We start from the raw sequence: 26,518 nt of genomic DNA on the forward strand, positions 1-26,518 counted from the left end.
ATGGTGCCGGTGGGAGGAGGGGATGCAAGGGGGAGGGGTAGAGGGAGGGGGTGGGGGGGGGGGGGTGCAGGGGAAGGGGGTGCGGGGTGAAGATGGTGCGAGGGGGGGCGGGCTGGGACGGGGTTGTGAGGGGGTGAGCTGAGAGGGTGGAGCAGGGAAGGGGACGGGGGTGGGGGGGGGTGGAAGGGGGGTAAAGGGGGAGGGAGGGGGGGTGGAATCTGGTGCAGGTAATAAGCCATTTCCTCAGTGCCCACCATCGACGTCCGGAAAGCTCATCCACGTCCTTCGGGAGGTGAAGCATCATTTGGCAGACTTAGAGGTGATTACATTTGCTAAGGGTTTTTTTTTTTGCAGTGGTTTAAATAAAGGCATGCAGCATTGCCGACAGTGCGCTGCAGATGCTCTCCGAGCCATCTCCCGCGGGCGCTTTGAAGTTGCGGCCGGGGGGGCCGTTCGTGGATGTTTTGGGTGTTCGGGGCACCTTTTCACAGGACTTCTCTCGGGTCCCGCAGCTCCTTCTTCACCTCAATGGACTTGCCGCATGCCGTGGCTGCAGACACTCTGGACTGTGAAGACAGCAGGATCGGAGATTAAAGTATCGGCAGCTGTGCAGATTGTAACCATACTTCAGAAGTATCTTCCTAAATACCAGGTTCCTTTTAACAATTGCCAGAGTTATCTACAAGACCTGCTTTCCATGTTTTATTAGATGCACTATACTCCTTCAGTAAAATTAAAAGCCAAGATATTTTTTGTTTGTGTTTTTATAAAACTTACTTTTCCATCCATAAAGTTTCCCCGACAGCACTAATTATTCCAGCTAAGAAAGGTTAGGAACTTGCACAGTGTCAGTGCATTGTTTGATGTGTCAATTCATGTTCATTCAACCTTGAGCTCAACAATTTAAAATTGCCAAATTTCACATAGACCCTAAATTTAAAACAAGCTGTAAACTGATGTCTTTCTATGTCCATTAGTACTCAATTGACATCAGTTAATTGAAGATTTCAATTTAAAGTGATTGCTTCATTAGGGCATTAATAGTTTAAATAATATTGCAACATTAGTTTGGTGATGAATTTGTGCTTTGCCAAAAATAACCAACTTAGTGCTGATGTAAAACACGTATTTATGACTAGTAGTTGAGCAATAGAACCAGCTTTATCCAAAAGGTTGTAGCTTTGAAAGTTGAACCTTTATAATTTATAGTTAAATTTTCACATTCGTGCTGGCTTGTCATAGCACCTGTGTTGCTACTTGGGAATATATGTGGGAATTCCTAACATCTGTAGTTTGGTATAATTTTGCATTTGAATGTATTTCCAAAATGGGGTGTTAGTGTAGAAGCTTTGGAAATTTTTCCTATTGCTTGCTATATTCCTACATTTATTACTACTTGATTGCTAAGTGAAAAAGCTAAACTAGTTTGTTCTTATTTAATTTAATTCTAATTGATGCTGACTGCACTCTTTAAGCTTATTTACCTGGCATCAGGATCAATTTTTATTTTTTATCTTAATTTCTTTAATTTTGCTTGCTGCGCATTTGACAATGTTTCTGCAGCCAGTTTGTAACCCTCTCCATTGCTTGCTTTCTTATTGCTCTAGCTTAATTGCATTCAGCAATTTCTGTGCATATTATCTTTTCCTGTTTTTGGATCAGAGCTTATGTATTATTTGTAGTGCTGTTGCAGTAAATTTGAGTAAAACTGCATCGATTGATCTTAGTTTCTTTCTTGCACTAAGTTGCTTTGGTGGTGTGCTTTTCAGTTCAATTCAAATTCCACACAATTGGTACTTTTTTCACCTCTCATTCTATCCCACCTCCCTTTCTGACAGAAACTACGTATGTCATTGAAGGGAGGAATAACAGTGGTGCTCTTACACAGATTCATTTTTTAATATTTCTGAAATTTGAGCACTGTGCTAAATATTGTCAATGTAAATAAATATATTTTATTTTGACTTTAAAATTTGAAGAAACATCTTTCTCAGAAGGTGAAGAAGCTCCATGCACAAGAAGCTCATCTTAAAGTTGCAGTACATCACTATTGTAAAATCCGCATTTATTTATTACCTGATCTTTGTACAGCTTTTTAGAAAATGTCCACAAAGCTGGAGTCTGCAGGTGGTATTGTGAATAATCTCTTATAGCCCAGCATAGAAGTTGCTAATCCAACATATCAGTTTGTGTGGATTAGTAATCTATACATTGGGTAATTGTTCTGGTCGTCACTTTTCATACCAGAGCTTTGGCTCTGATTGTCACAAGCATTGCCGTGAAGGGCAATGGCAGTGATGGTATGGTGTTACTTAGTGATCCCTACTGATGTAAAACATGTATTTTTGTAAAAGAAAAATAGAAAGTACATTTAGTTTATATATACATGGATGACCTTTTCAATTGGAAAGGAACTCTGGGTGTCATAACATTATCAATACCAATTTTGCTATTATCAGTCATGTCTTTTCTATTTTCTTCCCTGCTTGCACCCCCACTACCCTCCAAAAATCAATTTTAGATGCTAGACTTTGAAGTATAATACACTTATATGACTTGTGTCTGGAATATATATTCATGTATCTTGATAGGTGGACACACAGTTTACAGTATGAACAAGGCTCAAATTAAGCACATGCTTCAAATAACTAGGTAGTCATAACAGTTATATGAATCTTTTATTTACACAATTTGTGCAGTCTTTCATAATGAAAAGAGTACTGACCCATAAATAAGGGAATGGAATCTATCATATTTCTAAATTAGCTTAACTTCTAATCAGCTCCATGCAAAATCCTGAATTAACTGAAGTCCACCAAACATATTGCTCACCTTTCTTTTGATCCTGCTGCCAGAACTGTGATAGTTACAACTATGCGACTAGCTACTCTTATACTGCTAAAATAAAAATGAAGCCCGATACAGATTGCTAACTCTTTTGGAAGAAATTACAGTATACGGTAACCAGTTGGTGTGCTCTTCATGCATGGTGTAAATATAAAATATCATAATATTTAACCGATACTGTCTATAATGTCAACTTTACGTATAGGGTTTGGTAAGTTATTTACTCTAAGCTAGTATCAGAAAATACTTTTTTTCGTTTAATTTTCTGTCGTAGATTATATAATTTCAGCGTGGTACTGCAGTTACCCATGCAGTTTTAAATCAGGACTATCCATTTGTCCTATGCGGTTTATATAGCTGAAGTGCACAATCTGGCAATAATTATGCTGAAATGATGAGCTCAAGCAGACTGGCTGGAGTCTTGCTTAGCACAAAGGAAGATGGTTGTGGTTGTTGGAGGTCAATCATCTCAGTCCCAGGACATCACTGCAGGAGTTCCTCAGGGTACTGTCCTCAGCCTCACCATTTCCAGCTGCTTCATCAATGACCTTCCCTCCATCACAAGGTCAGAAGTGGGAGTGTTCACTAATGATGGTGCAATGTTCACCATTCGCAACTTCTCAGATACTGAAGCTGTTCGTGTCCATATGCATCAAGACCTGGAGAACATTTCAGGCTTGGGCTGATATGTGGTAGGTAACATCCGTGCCACATAAGTGCCAGGCAATGACCATCTCCAACAAGAGAGAGTCCAACCATCTCCCCTTGATATTCGATGTCATTACCATTGCTGAATCCCCCACTATCAACATCCTAGGGGTCACCGTTGACCAGAAACTGGACCAGCCATATAAATACTGTGGCTACAAGAACAGGTCAGATGCTGGGAATTCTGCGGTGAGTAACTCTCCTTAGGACTCCCCACAGCCTGTCCACCATCTACAGTGAGCGTTGTTGGATCTGCATCCATCCAGACAAGTGGAGAGTATTCCATCACACCTGTGCCTTGTAGATGGTGGACAGAAGTCGGGAGGTGTTACTACAGAATTCTCAGCATCTGACCTGCTCCTGTAGCCCTAGTATTTATATGGCTGGTCCAGTTCAGTTTCTGGTCAATGGTAACCCCTGTTAGTTTGGCGTCAGTGGTAGGGAAAATGTTAGAATCTATTATAAAGCATGAGATAACTGGACACTTGGAAAATAATATGATTGGGCAGAGTCAACATGGAATTGTGAGAGGGGATGTTACTTGTCGCATAAATAAAGGAGAACTAGTGGATGTGGTGTATTTGGATTTGCTTTTGATGTCCCACACAGGAGGCTAGTGAACAAGATTAGAGCACATCAGATTGGAGGTAATATACTGCAATGGATTGAGAATTGGTAAACTGAGAAAGCAGAGAGTAGGAATAAATAGGTCATTCTCACGATGGCAGGCTGTTACTAGTGAGGTACCGTAAGGATCAGTGCTTGTTTACAGTCTATATAAATGATTTGGGATGTGGGCACCAATTGTAATATTTCCAAATTTGCTGATGAAACAAAACTAGGTGGGAATGTAAATTGTGAGGAGGATGCAAGGAGGTTTTTTTTTTAGAGATACAGCACTGAAACAGGCCCTTCGGCCCACCGAGTCTGTGCCGAACATCAACCACCCATTTATACTAATCCTACACTAATCCCATATTCCTACCAAACATCCCCACCTGTCCCTATATTTCCCTACCACCTACCTATACTAGTGACAATTTATAATGGCAAATTTACCTATCAACCTGCAAGTCTTTTGGCTTGTGGGAGGAAACCGGAGCACCCGGAGAAAACCCACGCAGACACAGGGAGAACTTGCAAACTCCACACAGGCAGTACCGGGAATCGAACCTGGAGCTGTGAGGCTGCGGTGCTTGCCACTGTGCCGCCCTTAAATTTGGGTTCGTTTTGAAAATGTTTCTGCCCAGTTTCGAACTAGGGACCTTTTGCGTGTTAGGCAAACGTGATCACCACTACACTACAGAAACTCAACACAGTTGCAGCGCTGAGGAAGCTGCAAGTATTGTTAAACTATACAGTCTTAATCGATTTGTGGTGCTTGTTTCAGGGGGATTTGGACAGGCTAAGTGAATGGGCAAGAACGTGGCAAATGGACTATAATGTGAATAAGTGTGAAGTGATTGACTTTGGTAGAAAAAACAGAAAGGCAGAGTATTTCTTAAATGGTGAGAGATTGGGAAGTGTTGATGTCCAAAGGGACCTGGGTGTCCTTATTTATGGTCATAAAAAGCTAGTATTCAGGTCAGCAAGCAATTAAGAAGGCAAATAGTATGTGGCCTTCATGGCAAAGGATTTTGAGTACAGAAGTAAAGATGTCTTGCTGCAATTGTATAAAGCCTTAATGAGACCGCAAGTGGAGTATTGTGTACAGTTTTGTTCGTCTTATCTAAGGAAGGATAAACTTGCTATAGAGGGAGTGCAACGGAGGTTCACCAGATTAATACCTGGGATGGTGGGATTGCCTTACGAGGAGAGATTGCAGAAATTGGATCTGTATTCTCTAGAGTTTCAAAGAATGAGAAGTGATCTCATTGAAACTTACAAAATTTTTACAGAGTGTGACAGGGTCGATGTGGATAGGATATTTCCTCTGGCTGGTGAGTCTAGAACCAGGGAACACAGTCTCAGAATAATGGGCAGGCCATTTAAGACTGAGATGAGGAGTAATTTCTTTACTCAGAAGGTGGTGAATCTGTGGAATTCTATTCCCAAGAGGGCTGTAAAGCTCAATTATTGAGCATGTTCAAGATAGAAATCAATATATTTTTGGATATTGATATCAAAGGTTATGGGGATAGAGGGGGGAAAAATGGCGTAGAGATAGATGATCAGCCATGATCTGTTAGAATGGCAGAGCAGGCTCAACAGACCGAATTGCCTACTTCTAGTTCCGATGATGGTGCTCCATACACCTGCCCTTGTCCTTTTAGGTCATGGAGGTTGTGTTGTGACTTTCAGAGGTCATGTCAAAGAAGTCTTAGGAATAGCTCCGGTGCAACTGTAGATAGTACACACTTGAACCATTGTGCACTGGGTGTGGAGGGAGTCGATGTTTAGGTGGTGATAGGTTGCCGATCAAGTGGATTGCATGGTCCTGAATAGTGTTGAGCTTCTTGAGTTTTGCAGTTGCACTCATTCAGGTAAATGGAGTATATGCCATCAGATTCTGACTTGCGTTTAATTATGTGCAAGGTTCCTATTCTAGCATGAGAGTATACGGTATATATAAGCCAATTCCAAAAATGGGAAATGTTTCTTTCATTTCCTGAACTGTTTTGGAAATTTTACTTAAAATATATGATTTAGTTTGGTATTCAGACCCACTGGAGATTATCAAATGTTGTATTTTACTAATTTATATGTCCACTGAGGAGCTGAATGCTGTTTTCAGTAGCATCATCTTGGCTAAGATACAGACACTTCTGAACCAGAAAGTTGAGAATTCAGGCTGCTGCATGGATTTGATCAATATTTTTATTTGTTTGTGGGATGTGGGCGTCGCTGGCTAGGCCAGCATTTATTCCCCATCCCTAATAGCCCTTGAGAAAGTGCTGATGATCGCAGGTAGTTTAATGGGGTGGTAATTGGATGGGTTGGATTTGTCCTGCTTTTTGTGCACGGATCATACCTGTGCAATTTTCCACATTGCCGGGTAGATGCCAGTGTTGTAGCTGTGCTGGAACAACTTGGCGAGGAGCGAGGCTCATTCTGGAGCACAAGCCTTCAGTACTATTGCCAGAATGTTGTCAGGGCCCATAGCCTTTGCAGTATCCAGTGCCTTTAGCAGTTTTGACTAACTAATGGGACTAAAGGCAGACAAGTCGCCAGGACCTGATGGCCTGCATCCAAGGGTTTTAAAGGACGTTCCTGCAGAGATAGAGGAGGCTTTGGTCGAAATATTCCACTGGATTGGAAAACTGCTAATGTGACGCCCCAGTTCAAGAAAGGAGGGAGACAAAAAGCGGGAAACTATAGGCCAGTCAGCCTAACATCGGTTGTTGGGAAAATGCTAGAGTCCATTATTAAGGAAGAAATAGGACATTTAGAAAAGCTTAATGCAATCAAACAGAGTCAACATGGTTTTTGTGAAAGGAAAATCATGTTTGACAAATTTGCTAGAGTTCTTTGAGGATGTAATAAGCAGAGTTGATAAAGGGGAACAGGTAGATGTAGTGTATTTGGATTTCCAGAAGGCATTCAATAAGGTGCCACATAAAAGATTATTGCACAAGATAGGAGCTCACGATATTGGGGGTAATGTATTAGCATGGATTGAGGATTGGTTAACTCACAGAAGACAGAGAGTCGGGATTAATGGGTCTTTTTCAGGTTGGAAAGACGTAACTAGTGGAGTGCCACAAGGATCAGTCCTAGAGCCTCAATTATTTACCGTCTATATTAATGACTTGGAGGAGGGGGCAGAGTGTAATATGTCCAAATTTGCTGACGATACAGAAATAGATGGAAGGGCACGTTGTGATGAGGACATAAGGAATCTGAAAGGGGATATAGATAGGTTGAGTGAGTGGGCAAAAACTTGGCAGATGTAGTTTAATGTAGGAAAGTGTGAGGTCATGCACTTTGGTAGGAAGAATCAAAAGGCAGACTATTATTTAAATGGAGAGAGACTCCAAAACAGTACAGCACAGAGGGATCTGGGTGTTCTTGTGCATGAAACTCAAAAAGTTAGCAATTCCTGGGATGAAAGGGTTGACTTATCAAGAACAGCTAAACAGGTTAGGCCTTTATTCATTAGAGTTCAGAAGAATGAGGGGTGATCTTATTGAACCATACAAGATTCTGAGGGGGCTTGACAGGGTAGATGTTGAGGAGATGTTTCCACTAGTGGGGGGGAATCGCGAACTAGGGGACATAGTTACAGAATAAGGGGACACTCATTTAAAACTGAGGTGCGAAGGAATTTATTTTCTCAGAGGGTAGTGAATTTCTGGAATTCTCTACCCCAGAGAGTTGTGGAGGCTAGATCACAAAGTATTTAAAGAGGTAGATAGATTTTTGAAATATCGGAGTTGAGGGCTATGACGAGCTGGCACAAAAGAGGAGTTGAGGTCTGGGGCAGATGTGCCATGATCCTATTGAATGGCGGGGCAGACTTGAGGGGCCGAATGGCCTACTCTTCCTATTTCATGTTCTTGTGTTTCTTGATATCATGGAGCGAATTGTCTGATGACCAACATTTGTGATGCTGGGGACCTCAGGAGGACGCTGAGATGGATGATCATCCACTTGTTACTTCTGGTTGAAGATGGACGAAAATGCGTCAGCCTTGTCTTTTCCACTGACATGCTGGGCTTCCCCATCATTAAAGATGGGAATATTTGTGGATCCTCCTCCTCCTCCTGTTAGTTGTTTAATTGTCCACCACCATTCAGGACTGGATGTGGCAGGAGTGATTCGTTGCTTGTGGAATCGCTTAGCCCTGTCTGTTGCATGCTGCTTCTGCTGTTTGGCATGCAAGTAGTCCTGTGTTGTAGTTTCGCCAGGCTGACACCTCATTTTTAGTTATGCCTGGTTCTGTTCCTGGCATGCTCTCCTGCACTCTTTATTGAACCAGGGTTGGTCCCCTGGCTTGATGGTAATGGTAGAGTGAGAGATATTCTGGGCCAAGAGGTTACAGATTGTGGTTGAATACAATGCTGCTGCTGCTGGCCCACAGTGCCTCATGGATGCCCAGTTTTCAGTGGCTAGATCTGTTCGAAATCTATCCCATTTAGCATGGCGGTAGTGCCACACAATATGATAGTGGGTATCCTCCATGTGAAGATTGGACTTCGTCTCCACAAGGACTGTGCGGTCGTCACTCCTACCAATATTATAATCAACAGATGCATCTGCGATAGGTAGATTGGTGAGGACAAGGTCAAGTAGGTTTTTCCCTCTTGGTTCCCTCACCACCTGTCGCAGACCCAGTCTAGCAGCTATATCCTTTAGGACTTGGCCAGCATGGTCAGTAGTGGTGCTACCGTGCCACTTTTAGTGATGGACATGGAAGTCCCCCATACAGAGTACATTTTGTGACCTTGCTATCCTCTGTGCTTCTTCCAATTGGTGGTCAACATGGAGAAGCACTGATTCATCAGCTGAGGGGAGGGGGCGGTAGGTGGTAATCAGCAGGAGATTTCCTTGCCCATGCTTGACCTGATGCCATGAGACTTCATGGGGTCCAGAGTCAATGTTGAGGTCTCCCAGGGCAGCTCCGTCCTGACTCTATACCACTGTGCCTCCAACTCTGGTGGGTCTGTCCTGCTGGTGGGACGGGGCATACCCAGGGATGGTGATGGTGGTGTCTGGGACATTGCCTGTAATGTATGCTTCTGTCAGTATGACTATGTCAGGCTGTTGCTTGATTAGTCTGAGACAGCTCTCCCAATTTTGGCACAAGCCCCCACATGTTAGTAAGAAGGACTTTGGAGGGTTGACGGGGCTGGGTTTGCAGTTGTCCTTTCACTTCCTAGGTCGGTGACGATTGGTCTGACCTGTTTCACTCCTTTTCTTCAACTTCGTAGTGGTTTGATACAACTGAGTGGCTTGCTAGACCATTTCAGAGGGCATTTAAGAGTCAACCACATAATTTGGAGGAATCTGTTAGCAATATTGAGGAAGTACTGAATTGTTGAACATGATACTGTTTGGCTGAGACATTTAAGTGTGATCTTACCAGTCTATTCCAGTGTGCATAAAAGATTTTTTAGCAGTATTCAGAGATGAGCAAGAAATTCTTAGTTGTCATTTTTTTGCTCAAATAATCTCATTTGATAATTAATCGCATTTAGTGTTTGTGGGATCATGGTGTGTGCAGAATGACTGGCATATGCCTCTATAAGTGACATCATGTCTGAAGTCATTTATTAATGATGTGTGTGCTGAGGGAATGTAAGTGTTCTTTGTAGGATGCATTTATATTACCTCACGTGCATGAAACCATGTCATTTTGCTGCTTTTGTTTCTGTATATCTTGATAGTAAATTCTTGATGCAATCGAGTGTGAGATTAAAAATTGCAAGCCAGTAATACCCTGTCAACAAATGACTGGCTAATAATAATTAGTAAAACTGTAGAAACTTGACTAGTAAAACTTCTGAGTAACCAGCTGTGGCTCCGTTGGTAGCACTGAGTCACATGATCTGGTTTCAAGACCCACTCCAGGACTTGAGCACAAAAATCAAAGCTGACACTCCAGTGCATTACTGAGAGACTGCTATACTGTCTGAGAATGAGACAAACCAAGGCTCTGCCTTCCCTCTTGGGTGAGTGTAAGAGATCCCATGGCTTTATTTTGAAGAACAGCAAGGGAGTTATCCCTGGTGTCCTGGCCAATATTTATTCCTCAATCAACATCACCACAACTTACCTGGTCATGATCACATTGCTGTTTATGGGAGCTTGATGTGTGCAAATTGGCTGCCACATTTCCTACATTACAATAGTAACCACACTTCCAAAAAAAAAGTACTGGCTGTAAAGTACTTTGAGACATCCGGTGGTTGTGAAATACGTTATATAAATGCAAGTCTTTTGTATTATTTTAGAATTGCAGCAAAGATTATTTATTCTTTACACAGGATCAAGTGGGTTTTTTTTCCAGCAAGGTGTCTCAAACTGTAAATAAGTTTTTAATAGTTTTCTTTGAGGGAGAAATGTTTTGATATGTTACAAATTCCCCCTTTCCCCTCCCTCTCTATTCCTTTGACGGAAGTGACTCATGGTGGACTCCTATGCACTTTTACTGGACTCATGCACTTTCACTGCTGTTACTTTGATGTCTTCATGTGTGTGCCTGGGTGGTGGCGTATATTTGACTGGGTTGTGCGGTATGTGTTTCACACCAAAGATCAGCTGTGCCTTTCCCCAGCATCCATTCATGCACTTTAAGCAGGGAAGTCTGGGTAGTCAGAGTGAAAACATTTTTTTTCCCTATTGCGTCATTGCCAATCCCGTAGCCCTGGGATGATGTAATTTGTATGTGTCTGCCCTATGTTAGCTCATCTTAGACCGAACTCAAGCAGGATGGACTGTATCTTCTGCAAAAATGCAAAGATTGTGCTTAAAATTGAGCTATCAGTTAAGAAATTCTATGGGAGTGGGTGGGTAGAACAGTTGGCTTCTCTTGCTAATTAGGTAAATGCATTGAGTAATGTGAAATTGATCTACATAGACAAGAATCTCTTGAGTCGAATCCTGGGCTTGTATGAAATTTAAATAATAGACAGCGAGATTGCTTTATTTGACCCACTGGTGTTCATTAGTTAGGAGAACAATCAGCAAGGGTTTTTGCTCTTCAATGGTATTCAGTGATTCCTGCTGGACATATTTAGTCAGGGTTATGATGTTTCCCATTATTAAATGGGCTACCAGTGAATGCAGACTTGGCTGCCACATGGGGAACGGCCATTTGGATGAAGTACTTTAAGGTAATTGGCAAAAGTACCAGAGGGCGCATGAAGAAAAAAAAAATGAAGCCAGTTGTTATGATCTGGAATGCAACACCTGAAAGGGTGGTAGAAGCAAATTCAATAATAACTTTCAAAAGGATAAATACTTGAAAAGGAAAAAAGTTGCTGGGCAATGGGGAAAAAACAAGGGAGTGGGACTAACGGGATAGCTCTTTAAAAAGAGGTCACCCAGTAAGCGAGCAAAGAGTCTGTCAAGTATGAAGGAAAGCAAATCAATTTTGATGTACTAAACATTCTAGGATGAAATGCGTCAAATGGTAAAAAAATATATAATTCTGCAGTGAACAAGGTATTTTACGTGCTATCTGTTGAGCAAGCTTAATGGCATGGTGGGCTGAATGGCTGCTCTCTGTGCTGTATTGTTCTGTGATTCTACTGGTGACGTTTTTTTAAATTCGTTCATGGGATGTGGGCATCGCTGGGTGGACCAGCATTTATTGCCCATCCTTAATTGTCTTTTTGAACTACTGCAGTCCTTGGGGTATGGGTGCATCAACAGTGCTGTTGGGGAGGGAGTTCCAGGATTTTGACCTGGTGACAGTGAAGGAACGGCAATGTAGTTCCAAGATAGATGGTGTGTGGCTTGTAGGAGAACTTGCAGGTGGTGGTGTTCCCATGCATCTGCTGCTCTTGTCCTTCTGGGTTTTAGAAATCGCAGGTTTGGAAGGTGCTGTCAAAGGAGCCTTGGTGAGTTGCTGCAGTGCATCTTGTAAATGGTACACACATACTGCTGCCACTGTGAGTCAGTGGTAAAGGGAGTGAATGTTGAAAGTGGTGGATGGGGTTCCAATCAAGGGGGCTGCTTTGTTCTGGATGGTGTCGAGCTTCTTGAGTGTTGTTGGAGCTGCACCCATCCAGGCAAGTGGGGAGTATTCCATCACACTCCTGACTTGTGCCTTGTAAATGGCGGACAGGCATTCGGGAGACAGGAGGTGAGTTACTCACTGCAGAATTCCTAGTCTCTGACCCTTTCTTGTAGCCATAGCATTTATGTGGCTGGTCAGTTCAGTTTCTGGTCAACGGTAACCCCCAGGATGATAGTGGGGGATTCAGCGATGGTAATGCCATTGAACATCAAGGGGAGCTGGTTGGATTCTCTCTTGTTGGAGATGGTCGTTGCCTGGCACTTGTGTGGCGCGAATATTACTTGCCACTTATCAGCTTAAGCTGAATGTTGTCCATGTCTTGATGCATCTGTGCACTAACTGCTTCAGTATCTGAGGAGTCGCAAATGGTGCTGAACATTGTGCAATCATCAGCGAACATCCCCACTTCTGACCTTATGATTGAGGGAAGGTCATTGATGAAGCAGTTGAAAATGGTTGGGCCTAGGATGCTACCCTGAGGAACTCCTGCAGTGATGTCTGAGATGATTGGCCCCCAACAACCCCAACCACCTTCCTTTGTGCTAGGTATGATTCCAACCAGTGGAGAGTTTTTCCCCTGATTCCCTTTGACTCCAATTTTGCTAGGGCTCCTTGTTGCCACACTCAGTCAAATGCTGCCTTGATGTCAAGGGCAGTCACTCTCACTCACCTCGAGTTCAGCTCTTTTGTCCATGTTTGGACCAAGGCTGTAATGAGATCAGGAGCTGAATGGCCCTAGCAGAAACCAAACTGAGTTTGCTGAGTGAGCTACTGGTGCAAGTGGGACTGTAATTGTGCATGAGTCACTGCCTGCAAAAGAAGGGGAGTGGGGGTGGGGGTGTCAGGTAGGTGAAGAAGAGGAAAAAAGAGCCTCTATACCTGGAAAGTTAAGCTGGAGGCATAAACTATGTATATCTCAGTTCTTTTATGACTGTTGGTTTCTGCTGTGCCTCACTAACCTTGTCTTACTGCTGTCATTTCTAGTTCATGCCTTGGGGGTGCTGGACACAATTGCAAAATTTGCAGATGACACAAAACTTGGAAGTATTGTGAACTGTGAGGAGGATAGCTCGACTTCAACAGAATGTAGACAGGCTGGTGGAATGGGCAGATACGTGGCAGATGAAATTTAATGCAGAGAAGTGTGAAGTGATACATTTTAGTTGGAAGAACAAGGAGAGGCAATGTAAAATAGAGTACAGTTCTAAAGGGGATGCAGGAACACGGGTATATGTGCAGAAATCGTTGACGGTAGCAAGGCAGGGTGAGGAAGTGGTTAAAAAAAAGCATACTGTGATCCTGGGTTTTATAAGTAGAGGCTTGGAGTACAAAAACAAGGAAGTTCTGGTGAACCTTTATAAAACACTGGTTCGGCCTCAACTGCAGTATTGTGTCTGATTTCAGAACGATATGAATGCATTAGAGAGGCTGCAGTACTTCAGATATGTGGATAGATTGGAGAAACTGAGGCTGTTCTCTTTAGAGAAGAGAAGGTTGAGAGGAGATTTGATAGAAGTGTTCAAAATCATGAGGGGTCTGGACAGAGTAGTTGAGGAGAAACTGTTCCCATTCGCAGAAAGGTCGGGAACCAGAGGACATGGATTTCAGGAGATTGGCAAAAGAACCAAACACAACATGAGAACATTTTTTATGCAGTGAGTAATTAGGATCTGGAATGCAGTGCCTGAGAGTGTAGTGGAGGCAGATTCAATTATGGCCTTCAAAAGGGAGTTGGATGATAAACTAAAGAGTTTGCAGGGCTATGGATAAAGCTGAGCTGAGTTCTTGCAGAGAGCCAGTACTGAGACGCCATGCCAAATGGCCTCCTTCTGTACTGGAACTATTCTATGATTGTGTCAGTTCTGCTCGCTCTTTGTTTCAGTATATGTTCCCTTTGTTATAACTCCAGCATTTTGTTCTCCCGGCATTGGTCTTGAACCTTGTCTATTTGTTGCAGTATTTCCATGCAATATTGCTGACTCTGGAAGTGTGTCCGAAGGAGTAGTACCGGATGACTGGAGGGTGGCAAATGTTCCCTTGTTCAAGAAAGGGAATAGAGATAACCCTGGGAATTATAGACCAGTCAGTCTTACGTCGGTAGTGGGCAAATTATTGGAGAGGATTCTGAGAGACAGGATTTATGATTATTTGGAAAAGCATGGTTTGATTAGAGACAGTCAGCATGGCTTTGTGAGGGGCAGGTCATGCCTCACAAGCCTTATTGAATTCTTTGAAGATGTGACAAAACACATTGATGAAGGAAGAGCAGTGGATGTGGTGTATATGGATTTTAGCAAGGCGTTTGATAAGGTTCCCCATGGTAGGCTCATTCAGAAAGTAAGGAGGCATGAGATTCAGGGAAAGTTGGCTTTCTGGATACAAAATTGGCTGGCCCATAGAAGTCAGAGGGTGGTAGTAGATGGAAAGTATTCAGCATGGAGCTCGGTGACCAGTGGTGTTCCACAAGGATCTGTTCTGGGACCTCTGCTCTTTGTGATTTTTATAAATGACTTGGATGAGGAAGTGGAAGGCTGGGTTAGCAAGTTTGCCGATGACACGAAGGTTGCTGGAGTTGTGGATAGTGTGGAAGGCTGTTGTAGGTTGCAACGGGACATTGACAGGATGCAGAGCTGGGCTGAGAAGTGGCAGATGGAGTTCAACCTGGAAAAGTGTGAAGTGATTCATTTTGGAAGGTCGAATTTGAATGTGGAATACAGGCTTAAAGACAGGATTCTTGGTAGTGTGGAGGAACAGAGGGATCTTGGGGTCCATGTCCATACATCGCTCAAAGTTGCCACCCAAGTTGATAGGGTTGTTAAGAAAGCGTATGGTGTGTTGGCTTTCATTAACAGGGGAATTGAGTTTATGAGCTGCGAGGTTATGCTGCAGCTCTATAAAGACCTGGTTCGACCACACTTGGAATATTGTGTTCAGTTCTGGTCGCCTCATTATAGGAAGGATGTGGAAGCTTTAGAGAGGGTGCAGAGGAGATTTACCAGGATGCTGCCTGGACTGGAGGGCATGTCCTACGAAGAAAGATTGAGGGAGCTGGGGCTTTTCTCATTGGAGCGAAGAAGGATGAGAGGTGACTTGATAGAGGGGTACAAGATGATGAGAGGCATAGAAAGAGTGGATAGCCAGAGACTTTTTCCCAGGGTGGAAAGGGCTATCACCAGGGGGCATAATTTTAAGGTGATTGGAGGAAGGTTTCGGGGAGATGTCAGAGGTAGGTTCTTTACACAGAGAGTGGTGGGTGCGTGGAATGCGCTGCCAGCGGTGGTAGAAGCAGATACATTAGGGGCATTTAAGCGACTCTTGGATAGGTACATGGATGATAGTAGAATGAAGGGTAGGTAGTTAGTTTGATCTTCGAGTAGGTTAAATGTTCGGCACAACATCGTGGGCCGAAGGGCCTGTACTGTGCTGTACTGTTCTATGAGTAGAAAGAGCCATATTGTAGAGTTAATTTTGTTTCAAATGGGCACTGTCAGCTCTTCAGTAGTTCAGTTTTTTTTGTGTGAAGGATTTTGAATTATATTTATTAACTGGTCCTGAAATCCAATTACAGAATAGTAGTGGAAAAACTGAAAGTGTTTTTTTTTGCTCAAACATTTACTGTTCTCGCTGAAAAGTGAATCTGATTTAGCATTATCCATTGGAAGCCTGATTTGTCTGAAATATGGACCTTGCACAAATAATAGGTAATATACACAACTTATTTAATTTCTCACCATTACAAGTGATCACTTGGTCAGCATGCTGCAGCTGTTTGGTTTTGATATTAGTGCAGCGAGCAATTTTGTATTATTTGACAGTTTTATTTTAAAAAGCCAATTTTTTTTTTTAAAAAGGGAAAGCTTTACCCAGATCAAACTGTCATTAAACATGCTGTAACTCTTGAGCATGATGGTGGTATTTGCACTTTACAGGGAGGATGGGGAACTTGAAGATGGAGAAATAGATGATGATGGACTTGAAGGGAACCTGGATGTGAAAAAAGAACCAAAAGAAAGTGAGAAAGAGGATAAATCATCCCATAGAAGATCGAAGAAGAAGAGAAAGCGAGAAAAAGAAAGGGAAAAGAAAAAAACAAAGAGAAGAAAGAAAGAGAAACATAAGGTATTGTTAACAGATGACCCTGTTCAACTAGTGTCTTTGCCTGTTTTCTACAGACATAATTTGGTTATTGTAGAAAATAATACATCCTCTTTAAGCATTCACATTTATGGTATTTAGGGCCTTATACTGAGTGACCTTAAATTATTTTGCAGCGACATTCTCCTTCCAGTGGTGATTCAGACTTCAGTTATGACTCTGATATTGATACTGAAAGGTCCTACAAGAAAGGTCCTGTACCCTACAGGGAATATGATGCTCCCTTTCCTCCGGTAGGTAACCAAAAATGGTTGTGACGTAGTTTTAAATAGGAAGACTGTATTTTGTGCTAATCTAGTACATATACTTTAATGTATGTACTAATTTGTGTTGAGTAACCACTCTACTTCAGCCCTGCTGCTAAAGGAAATCTTCATGAAGCAGGTAAAACTGGAGGATGTGGGCTTGGAGTCATGCCGTTTAAAAAAAAAAGAGCATGTCTGTTTCTCTTTTTAACCAGCTGACAAGGAAATGTTCTTGAGTAATGCAGAAAAAATGTACAATCCTTTCAATTTCAAAGTGAAAATTTAACCTAAAGACATGCTGAGTGGTCCATTTCGCACATATACGTGGTCCTTTATGGTATCTTGAGATTCTTTCCTTGCAACTCCTCTCCCCTCCCCCCACCCCAACCACCAATCTAAAAGTCTGGCATATAGCATTGGTGACACTTTTTAAATAAATTGCCTGTAGCACAAAAAAAATCTTAATTTCCAATTTGGTCAGGAACCTATCATCATAACAGCTCATTGCTGTCCTCTTCAATGCCAAATCCTCAGATGGAGTAGCACTGCAAGACATCCTGTAGTACCGCTTAATATTTTGTATTCAATCTCTAACTATTACCTTTCCAGATTCAAATTGAATTTTTGGGTAAATTTAGAATTGTTAAGCAGCTTTGAAATGCACGACATGTGGTTAAGATTTCTTCACATGACTGAAGTGCAAGACATTGTGTTACCATGTAAGTTATTGTTGGAGTAGTTTTAAATATTAATTTATACCTTCTGTGCATCTTTGGCCAAATGTGATTAGAAATCCAAGCTTGCATTGTGTTCATTTATTCATCCTCCCCATAAATATATTATACTCTAGTCACCAAGGGGCAATATCCCTTTAAGAAATATCTTGTGCAGTCACTTTCATTAAAATTTCCCCCTCTCTTCCCATTCCCTCATGTTGCACCTGGCGCATTATTCAGTGCAACAGTGCTTGCTTTTTCTCCAAGTGCCGGCACCATTCTTGATTTTCGTTGAGTACAGGAGACGGCTAATGATTCCAGTCAAACTAATCTGGCATGAGGATTTCAGCCCTGTAGATAGGAAGATTTCTTCCCATTTTACTGATGGAATTCTACATATTTGGTGCTGTGCAGTACTGAGCTCAACGAGATTGCTTTTCCAATGTTGATCAGTATTTTCAAAATGCCACCTTTACCATATTTCTCGCATTCTGTTTCCTGCATTCTGTCAGTCTACAAAGTGAAGTTGATGAATTTAAATGGTGACTGGTATTGTATTTGGCTATCAATTCAAATACCATCACTTGAATGATCATAATGCTTCCACCTCATTTTAAAAAAAACTTTGAGAGGAAACCTTAACTTAATTTGGTCTGCATTTAGTCTAGGTTTGTTAAGGGTCTGCTACTCAGTTGACAGTGTTAAGGTGAAGCTGACATTGACTTCTGCTGTTTTTGGATCTAACGTGGCTACCTTTTTTTAGCATGCACAAGGACCTGGAAATTACATGAAATCCCCTGCACCCTTACCTGCACAGAAATGTTATAACAACAACAAGGCTGATAACCGAGATTATGCTGAATACAGCGACTACAGTGAGGAGAAGTATGATGCCTATGAAGATGAGGAGTGTGATGACTTTGCTAATGAATTGAAACAGTACAAGCAGGCAAAGGAAGCCTCAACAGTTATGGTTCCTAAGGGGCCGCCTATGGGACAGATGCGAAAGCCTGGAATGAAAGGTATCTAGAAGGGTCAGTCAGTATCTTTAGAAAATGTATTTTGGAACTGAAACGTGGCTTACTAGGAATGAATTTGTGGCTTCTAAGAGTGGTACATTGCTGCATTTGAAGTCAAATAACTTGATTATTTGTGGGCGCAACTATTATCAGGCACCAAGTGCTCGAATCAAAACATTCCTGAGTCGGCTGTAGCATTGAGTAATGCAAAGTAAATCTAACCTAATAATGTATCCCAGCCCTAAGCTTAGAGTGTCTAGCTTTTTTTATTCCATGCACCAGCCATCCTGTGGTTTCTTTGTGTGAGATTGGCAACTTAATGTTGAATTTGGAGAAGTTTTGGCCTGTGATCCCATCTTCACTAACAATTGGTAGAGAATGGCTAGGTGCATTTCATGTAGAACCCCTGTGGCCCAACAGACAGAAGAAACCTACATCCCACCAATCTGTGCTATTTTAACCCAAGTAAAAGACTAGTGTATAGCACACTAGACTATCCAGTTATCAAAATCCTTTACCTATGAATACTTTTAAATGACTTACAAAGATGCATTGGGACTGAAATATGCTAAGTCAGGTCTGTGATTCCTTGTTCCAATTTCTCTGCTCTCTGCCATGCAAAATTCCATCTAGAATTCACTTCCCCATGAGAAGAGAAATGCACATGAGTGGCTCCAAATTTCTAATGTGCAGCTTCTAGAACATAGACTTGGACACCGGTCTTAGCTGGGAAAGGCATATATAATTTGAGGGTACAAAATAAACTTAGAAATTTAATTTGATATGAAATTGTTTCAGGTATTATGCAGAAGGGTAGAGGTCGAGGAATTTGTCGGGGCCGTGGTATGCGAGGACAACCAAAACAGAAGCGCAAGGTTTGGGGACCTGGAAGAGGAGCTGATGGTGGTATGATGGATGCTAGTGATGAGGTAAAGAAAAAAATAGCTATTTAGTGTTGTGATATCCTTTACCAGAACTTAAATGAAAACGTTAATTTCTGTCATTCCAACTTGAACTAAATTAAGATATGCTGTTCTGTAAGATGCAATGGAACAGTATCCTATATCATGCAGCTTAAATTATGTCATTTGATAGCTCTGCTGCTATTTATTGTGCAATATGCCATTCTGATAAAAAATAGATTTATCTGTGTTCCATTTTTAACTTAGATTCTTCATTGCTGGAGTTTAGTATGTGAGGGATTAATGACCCACAAGTCATTGAGTATTTCTCAGAGAAGAGATCAGAAATGCAGGTTGCGGTGTGGCCTTCACAATTGGTGTGGGCAATAAAAAGTTTAAAGTGTTAATTGGACAGAGCTATTGTATTTAAATGATAAGCATATTATACCACCATCACCACCACCAAGAAGCTAGCCAAGATTCATTATTTGTAAATATATCCTGTAAGCAATAGATCTCGGGGACATTAAACTCCTTTGCGTTTTGTTTTAATTATGTTGTCTAAACTCCCTTGGTGCAATATTGCTTCATAAACACTTCAGCCTCCCCGTTACCTTAAATGTTTGGCATTGTAGCAGATTGGATTAATGGCTCCACCAATTCAAAATTGTGTCGCAAACTTCAGATTGTAAACATAAAACCATTTGTAGATTATTTTCCAAAAATTGAAGTACTTATATAATGTCAAAATTTTGCAAATAAAATCAGTGTTGACATATATAATCTTTATTTGCTTGAGAATCATAGAAGGAGGATATTTGCGCATCATGCTTGTGCTGGCTCTTTCATAGAGCTATCCAATTAGTTCCACAACCCTGCAATTTTTTCCCTTTAAGTATTTATCCAATTTTCTTTTGAACGTTACTATTAAATCTACTTTTACCACTCTTTTCAGGCAGTACGTTCCAGATCAGAACAACTCACTTAGTTTTTTTTTTAAAAAAGCTTCCTCATGTTGCCTCTGGTTCTTCTGCCAAGCATCTTAAATCTGTGTCCTCTGACTACTGACCCTTCTGCCATTGGAAACAGTTTCCCTTTCTTTACTCTGTCAAAATTGTTCTTTTTTTTGAAAACCTCCATCAAATCTTCTCCTAATCTTCTCTGCTCCAGAGAACAACCCCACCTTCATAAGTTTCTCCACGTAAGTCCTACATCTCTGGTATCCTCAGCACTCTCTCCAAGGCCTTGACATCTTTCCTAAAGTGTGGTACCCAGAATTAATACAATACTCCAGCTGAGACTTAACCAATGTTTTATAAAGGTTTAGCATAACTTCCTTGCTTTTGTATGCTATTCCTGTATTAATAAAGCTAAGGATCCCATATCCTTTCTTTAACAGACTTCGCTACTTGTCCTGCCACCTTCCAAGATTTGTATATGTGTCAGCTGTGGCTCAGTTGGTTTTACTCACCTCTGAGTCAGAAGGGTAGGGGTTCAAGTGCCACTTCGGAGACTTGAGCACAAAAATCTAGGTTGACATTCAACTGCAGTACTGAAGGAGTGCTGCACTGTCAGAAGTGCCGTTTTTTGGATGAGACGTTAACCTTGTCTTCTTTCTAAGGTAGACATAAAAGATCCCATGACACTATTTTCAAAGAAGGGCAGGGGAGTTCTCTCTGGTGTCATTATTCATCCCTCAATCAATGTCAGTAAAGCAGATTATCTGGTCATTAGCACATTGCTTTTTGTGGGAGCTTTCTGTGCACAAAGTAGCTGCCTTGTATCTTACATCACAACAATGACTACATTTCAAAACTTAATTAATTGGCTGTAAAGTGCTTTGGGGTATCCTGAGGTTGTAAAAGGCGCTAGTTTGTCATAATGCATTTCTGAGTTTCATGTCATCAAACTTCGAGATAATGCCCAGTATACTCAAGTCCAGTTCATGAATATATCAAATAGAGCAGTGGTCCTAACACTACAGAAGACCACCATATACAGTCCAGTCTGCAAAACAAAGCATTCACCGCTACTCTCTGGCTTCTGTTACTTAACGAGTTTTGTATCTATGCTGCCATTGTCCCTTTAATCCCATGAGTTTTAATTTTGCGAACATCTATTATGTGGTTCTCTGTCAGATACTTTTTGAAAGTCCATGTGCACAACAACAATTGTACTACCCTAAACAACCCTCAATTTTACTTCATCAAAGAGCTCAATTTAGTCAAAGGCAATTTGCCCTTAACAAATCCATGCTGACTTTCATTTACTAGTCAATATTACTTCAAATGCTAATTAATTTGATCACAGATTATCATCTCTTAAATTTCCCCAACACTGACATTAGACTGACTGGCCTGTAGTTGACAGGTTTATCCCCCTCTCCTTTTTTAAACAGTATAACATTTGCAATCCTCCAACACCATAGTCAGGGAGGATTGGAAGATTGTGGTTAAGAGTCTCCACAATTTCCACGCTTCCTTCCCTCAGTAACCTAGGATGGATCCCATCGGGAGCAGATAACATGTCTGCTTTGAGAACTGCCAATCTTTTATGTACCTCCTCTTTATTTTCATCCAACCAAGATCACCACAGTCTCCTTCTTTACTTTCTCTAGTGAAAAGATTTATTTACACCTGCATACCAGAGGTAAATGCAAGCTTCACTGCACTGTTTTAATTATGTTTGCATTGCTCTAGAAAAAAGATAATTATTCCAGATAATTTTTGTTGCATACATTTGGGTAGGGACAACGCCGATTAAATGATTAAGAAGGTGGATAGAAACTAATCTGACAAATCTTGAGAATTTTAGAAAGCTGTACTAATTAGCCTTGATTTATTAGCTTTGAGCTGCTATTTATGCAAAATGGAAGGAAAAGAGCTTTTTTGTTTAAAGCAATATTACTTATCTAAATACTGTATTTAGCAGGATGGTTATGGAAATACAAATTTTTCCCGGAAGAAGAAGAAAAATCAAGATTTTTCATACCACGGTACAGGTGAAAAGATTAGGAAAGGAGGCATATGCAAGTATTTTCTGGAGGGACGCTGTACTAGGGTACGTTTTTCGTTGTAAAATTTGTGTATGTCATGCACTCTCGATCATCTAAAGTGAGTTATTGGTGTGCATCAGTGATAAAAAAAAACTGTAGATTAAAAGTAGTGTGGAACTTCTTGCTCTTCTCCCTTCTTCCACCCACCACAGCTGAGATTGTAAACATAAGTTGTGGATAGTTCTCTTTCATGGTTATTATATTTAGTCCCTTTTCTAACACTCAATTCATAACAGATCAGATTGCCATAGATGAACCCACATCACTGTGAAAAGCAACTTCAAATTTAAAACATGCATTGGGCAGGAATGGTTTGCTGCACAAATGGTGAGGCGGTGGCGTATTGGTAATGTCACTGGCCTAGTAACCCAGAGGCCCAAGCTAATGTTCTGGGGACATGGGTTTGAATCCCACCATGGCAGATGGTGAAATTTGAATATAATTAATAAATCTGGAATTAAAATAGAGTCTAATGGTGACCATGAAACCACTGTTGATTGTTGTAAAAGCCTGTCTGGTTCACTCATGTCCTTCAAGGAAGGAAATCTGCCGTCCTTACCTGTTCTGGCCTACATGTGACTGCAGAGCCACAGCAATGTGGTTGACTCTTAAATGCCCTAGCAAGCTATTCAGTTCTATCAAACCGCTACAAAGTCCAAAAAAAGGAAATGAAACTGGACAGACCACCTAGCATCGACCTAGGCACTGGAACGGATCATGGCAACCCCAGCCCTGTCAATCCTGCAAAGTCCTCTGTGCTAACATCTGGGGGCTTGTGCCAAAATTGGGAGAGCTGTCCCACAGACTAGTCATATAACAACCTGACATAGTCATACTCACAGAATCATACCTTACAATGTCCCATACGCCATCATCACCATCCCTGGGTATGTCCTGTCCCACCGGCAGGACGGATCCACCAGAGGTGGCGGCACAGTGGTATAGTCGGCAGGGAGCTGCCCTGGGAGGCCTCAACGTTGACTCTGCACTCCATGAAGTCTCAAGGCATCAGGTCAAACATGGGCAATGAAATCTCCTGCTGATTACCACCTACTGCTCCCTCCCCTCGGCTGATGAATCAGGGCTTCTCCATGTTGAACACCAATTAGAAGAAGCACTGAGGGTAGCAAAGGCACAGAATGTACTCTGTCTGAGGGACTTCGATGTCCATCACCCAGAGTGGCTCGGTAGCACCACAACTGACCAAGCTGGCCGAGTCCTAAAGGTCATAGCTGCTAGACTGGGTCTGTGACAGGTGGTGAGGGAACCAAAAAGAGGGAAAAACCTATTTGACCTTGTCCTCACCAATTTACCTGTCACAGATGCATCTGCCCATGACAATATTGGTAGGAGTGGCGATCGTACAGTCCTACAGTCCTTGCAGAGACGAAGTCCTGTCTTCACATTGAGGCTGCCCACCATTGTGTTGTGTGGCATTACCACCGTGCTAAATGGGATAGATTTTGAACAGATCTAGCAACTCAAAACTGGGCATCCATAAGGTGCTGTGGGCCATCAGCAGCAGCAGAATTGATGTTCCCGATGGTTGGGGAGTCCAGAACCAGGGGTTACAGTCTCAGGTTATGAAGTATGCCATTTAGAACCGAGATGAGGAGAAATTGCTTCACTTAGAGGGTGGTGAACCTGCAGAAGGCAGTGGAGGCCAAGTCATTAAATATATTCAGGAAGGAGATAGATATATTTCTTAACGCTAAATGGATCAAGGGATTTGGGGAGAAAGCTGGAACAGGGTACTGAGTTAGACGATTAGCCATGATCTTTTTTGAATGGCGGAGCAGGCCAGAAGGGCCGGATGGCCTACTGCTCCTGTTTTCTATGTATTCAACCATAATCTGTAACCTCATGACCCAATATAACCCCCACTCTGCCATTACCATCAAGCCGGGGGACCAACCCTGGTTCAATGAAGAATGCAGGAGGGCATGCCAAAAGCAGCACCAGGCATACCTAAAAATGAGGTGTCAGCCTGGTGAAGCTACAACACAAGACTTCTTGCATGCCAAACAGCAGAAGCAGCATGCAATAGACAGATCTAAGCGATCCCACAAGCAACAGATCAGATCTAAGCTCTGCAGTCATGAATAATTAAAACAGCTAAAAGGAGGAGGATGCTTCACAAATATCCTCATCAACGATGGGGGTGCCCAGCACATTAGTGCAAAAGACAAGGCTGAAGCATTTGCATCCATCTTCAGCCAGAAGTGCTGGGTGGATGATCAATCTCTGCTTCTCCTGAGGTCCCCAGTATCACAGATTCCAGTCTTCAGCCAATCCAGTTCACTCCACGTGATATCAAGAAACGGGCTGAAGGCACTGGATACTGCATTCGGACAATAGAACTGAAGACTTGTGCTCCCCTAGCCAAGCTGTTCCAGTACAGCTAAAATACTGACGTTTACCCAGCAATGTGGAAAATTGCCCTGGTATGTCCCCTGCACAAAAGACAGGACAAGTCCAACCTGGCCAATTACCGCCCTATCAGTCTACTTTTGATTATCAGCAAAGTGATGAAAGGGGTCGTCAACAGCGCTATGAAGCAGCACTTGCTCAGCAATAACCTGGTTACTGATGCTTACTTTGGGTTCCGCCAAGGCCACTCAACTCCTGACCTCATTGCAGCCTTGGTCCAAACATGACAACAAAGCTGAACTCCGGAGGTGAGGTGAGAGTGACTGCCCTTGACATCACGGTAGCATTTGACAGGTCAGTCATCTCAGTCCCAGGACATCACTGCAGGAGTTCCTCAGGTTCACGGCCCAACCATCTTCAGCTGCTTCATCAATGACCTTCCCTCCATCAAAAGGTCAGAAGTGGGGATGTTCGCTGATGATTGCACAATGTTCAGCACCATTCGCAATTCCTCAGATACTGTAGCAGCCCATGTGCAGATGCAGCAAGACCTGGGCAACAATCAGGCTTGGGCTGATCATTGGTAAGTAACATTCGTGCCACACAAGTGCCAGGCAATGACCATCTCCAACAAGAGAGAATCTAACCATCTCCCCTTGACATTCAATGGCATTACCATCACTGAATCCCCCACTGTCAACATCCTGGGGGTTACCAGAAACTGAATTGGAGTAGCCATATAAATACCATAGCTACAAGAACAGGTCAGAGGCAAGGAATCCCGCAGTGAGTAACTCACCTCCTGACTCCCCAAAGCTTGTACAAGGCACAAGTCAGCAGTGTGATGTAATATGCTCCACTTGCCTGATGGGTGCAGCTCCAACAACACTCAAGAAGCTGAACACCTTTGAGAACAAAGCAGCCTGCTTGATTGGCACCCCATCCGCAAACATTCACTCCCTCTGCCACCAACGCACAGTGGCAGCAGTGTGTACTATCTACAAGATGCACTGGAGCAACTTACCAAGGCTCCTTCGAAAGCACCTTGCAAAGCTATGGCCTCTACCACCTTGAAGGATAAGGGCAGCAGATGCATGGGAACACAACCACCTGCAAGCTCCCCTCAAAGGTGCACGCCGTCCGGACACGGATCTATATTGCCGTTCCTTCAGAATCCTGGAACTCCTTCCTAAGAGCACTCTTGGTATTGCTGCACCCCAAAGACTGCAGCGGTTCAAGAAGGCAGCTCACCACCACTTTCTCAATGGCAATTAGGAATGGGCTATAAATGCTGCCCTAGCCAGTGACACCCAAATCCCACGAATGAACGAATAAAAAAGAGCTTTGCTGAGTTGAAAACAGCGGTCATACAGGATGTCCATCGCCAAATGTTCTTGAAAATGCCAAGCTGTTACTTTAATAGTTCAGGCTAAGACAACTAATTTAATTTATCTGAAGTAAGTTGAGGAATAATTTTATACAACACAGAATGGGGAATCGCGTCCATCACTACTGTCTGTAGAATAGAACGTCATACTTGAATACATAGATTTTTAGTTTATTCATACACAGGCAGACAAGCATGCAGAAACTTACAGGGTGGCGTGTGCCACAGACACACCCATGCACACCAGACACATCTGTAACTGAAAACCGGTTAACACCTCCAATAATACCGTTGTAACTGGTACTTATGAGGTGCACAAGAGTGGTCATTTAAGTTTACCTCTTTTTATATCCTGGGAAGTCTCAAGCCTCAAGAAATTTGCAACTTGCACAAAGTTTCAAGAGTACAGTATTTTCTAACATCATCAAATT

At 42.3% G+C, this 26,518-nt stretch overlaps 1 protein-coding gene and 1 non-coding gene across 3 annotated transcripts in view; one reads left to right on the forward strand and one right to left on the reverse strand.

Annotated features, from left to right (window-relative positions):
• The window catches only part of LOC137364356 (zinc finger CCCH domain-containing protein 6), a 68,530-nt gene that overhangs the window by 22,174 nt on the left and 19,838 nt on the right, over positions 1 to 26,518 (forward strand). The window contains exons 2-6 of one of the 2 annotated variants that reach the window (XM_068027617.1): positions 16,168 to 16,357; positions 16,510 to 16,626; positions 18,118 to 18,376; positions 19,172 to 19,302; positions 22,207 to 22,335. In XM_068027617.1, coding sequence (XP_067883718.1) covers positions 16,168 to 16,357; positions 16,510 to 16,626; positions 18,118 to 18,376; positions 19,172 to 19,302; positions 22,207 to 22,335 — 826 coding nt within the window. Of the gene's footprint in view, positions 1 to 16,167; positions 16,358 to 16,509; positions 16,627 to 18,117; positions 18,377 to 19,171; positions 19,303 to 22,203; positions 22,336 to 26,518 lie in introns of both variants that reach the window. The other variant, XM_068027616.1, reaches the window with a different exon arrangement.
• Positions 4,793 to 4,865, reverse strand: trnav-aac (transfer RNA valine (anticodon AAC)). Its single transcript has one exon. It is a non-coding gene; the product is annotated as a tRNA-Val (tRNA).

This window comes from Heterodontus francisci, chromosome 3 (genome assembly GCF_036365525.1).
Source record: "Heterodontus francisci isolate sHetFra1 chromosome 3, sHetFra1.hap1, whole genome shotgun sequence".
NCBI classification, from domain to species: domain Eukaryota; kingdom Metazoa; phylum Chordata; class Chondrichthyes; order Heterodontiformes; family Heterodontidae; genus Heterodontus; species Heterodontus francisci.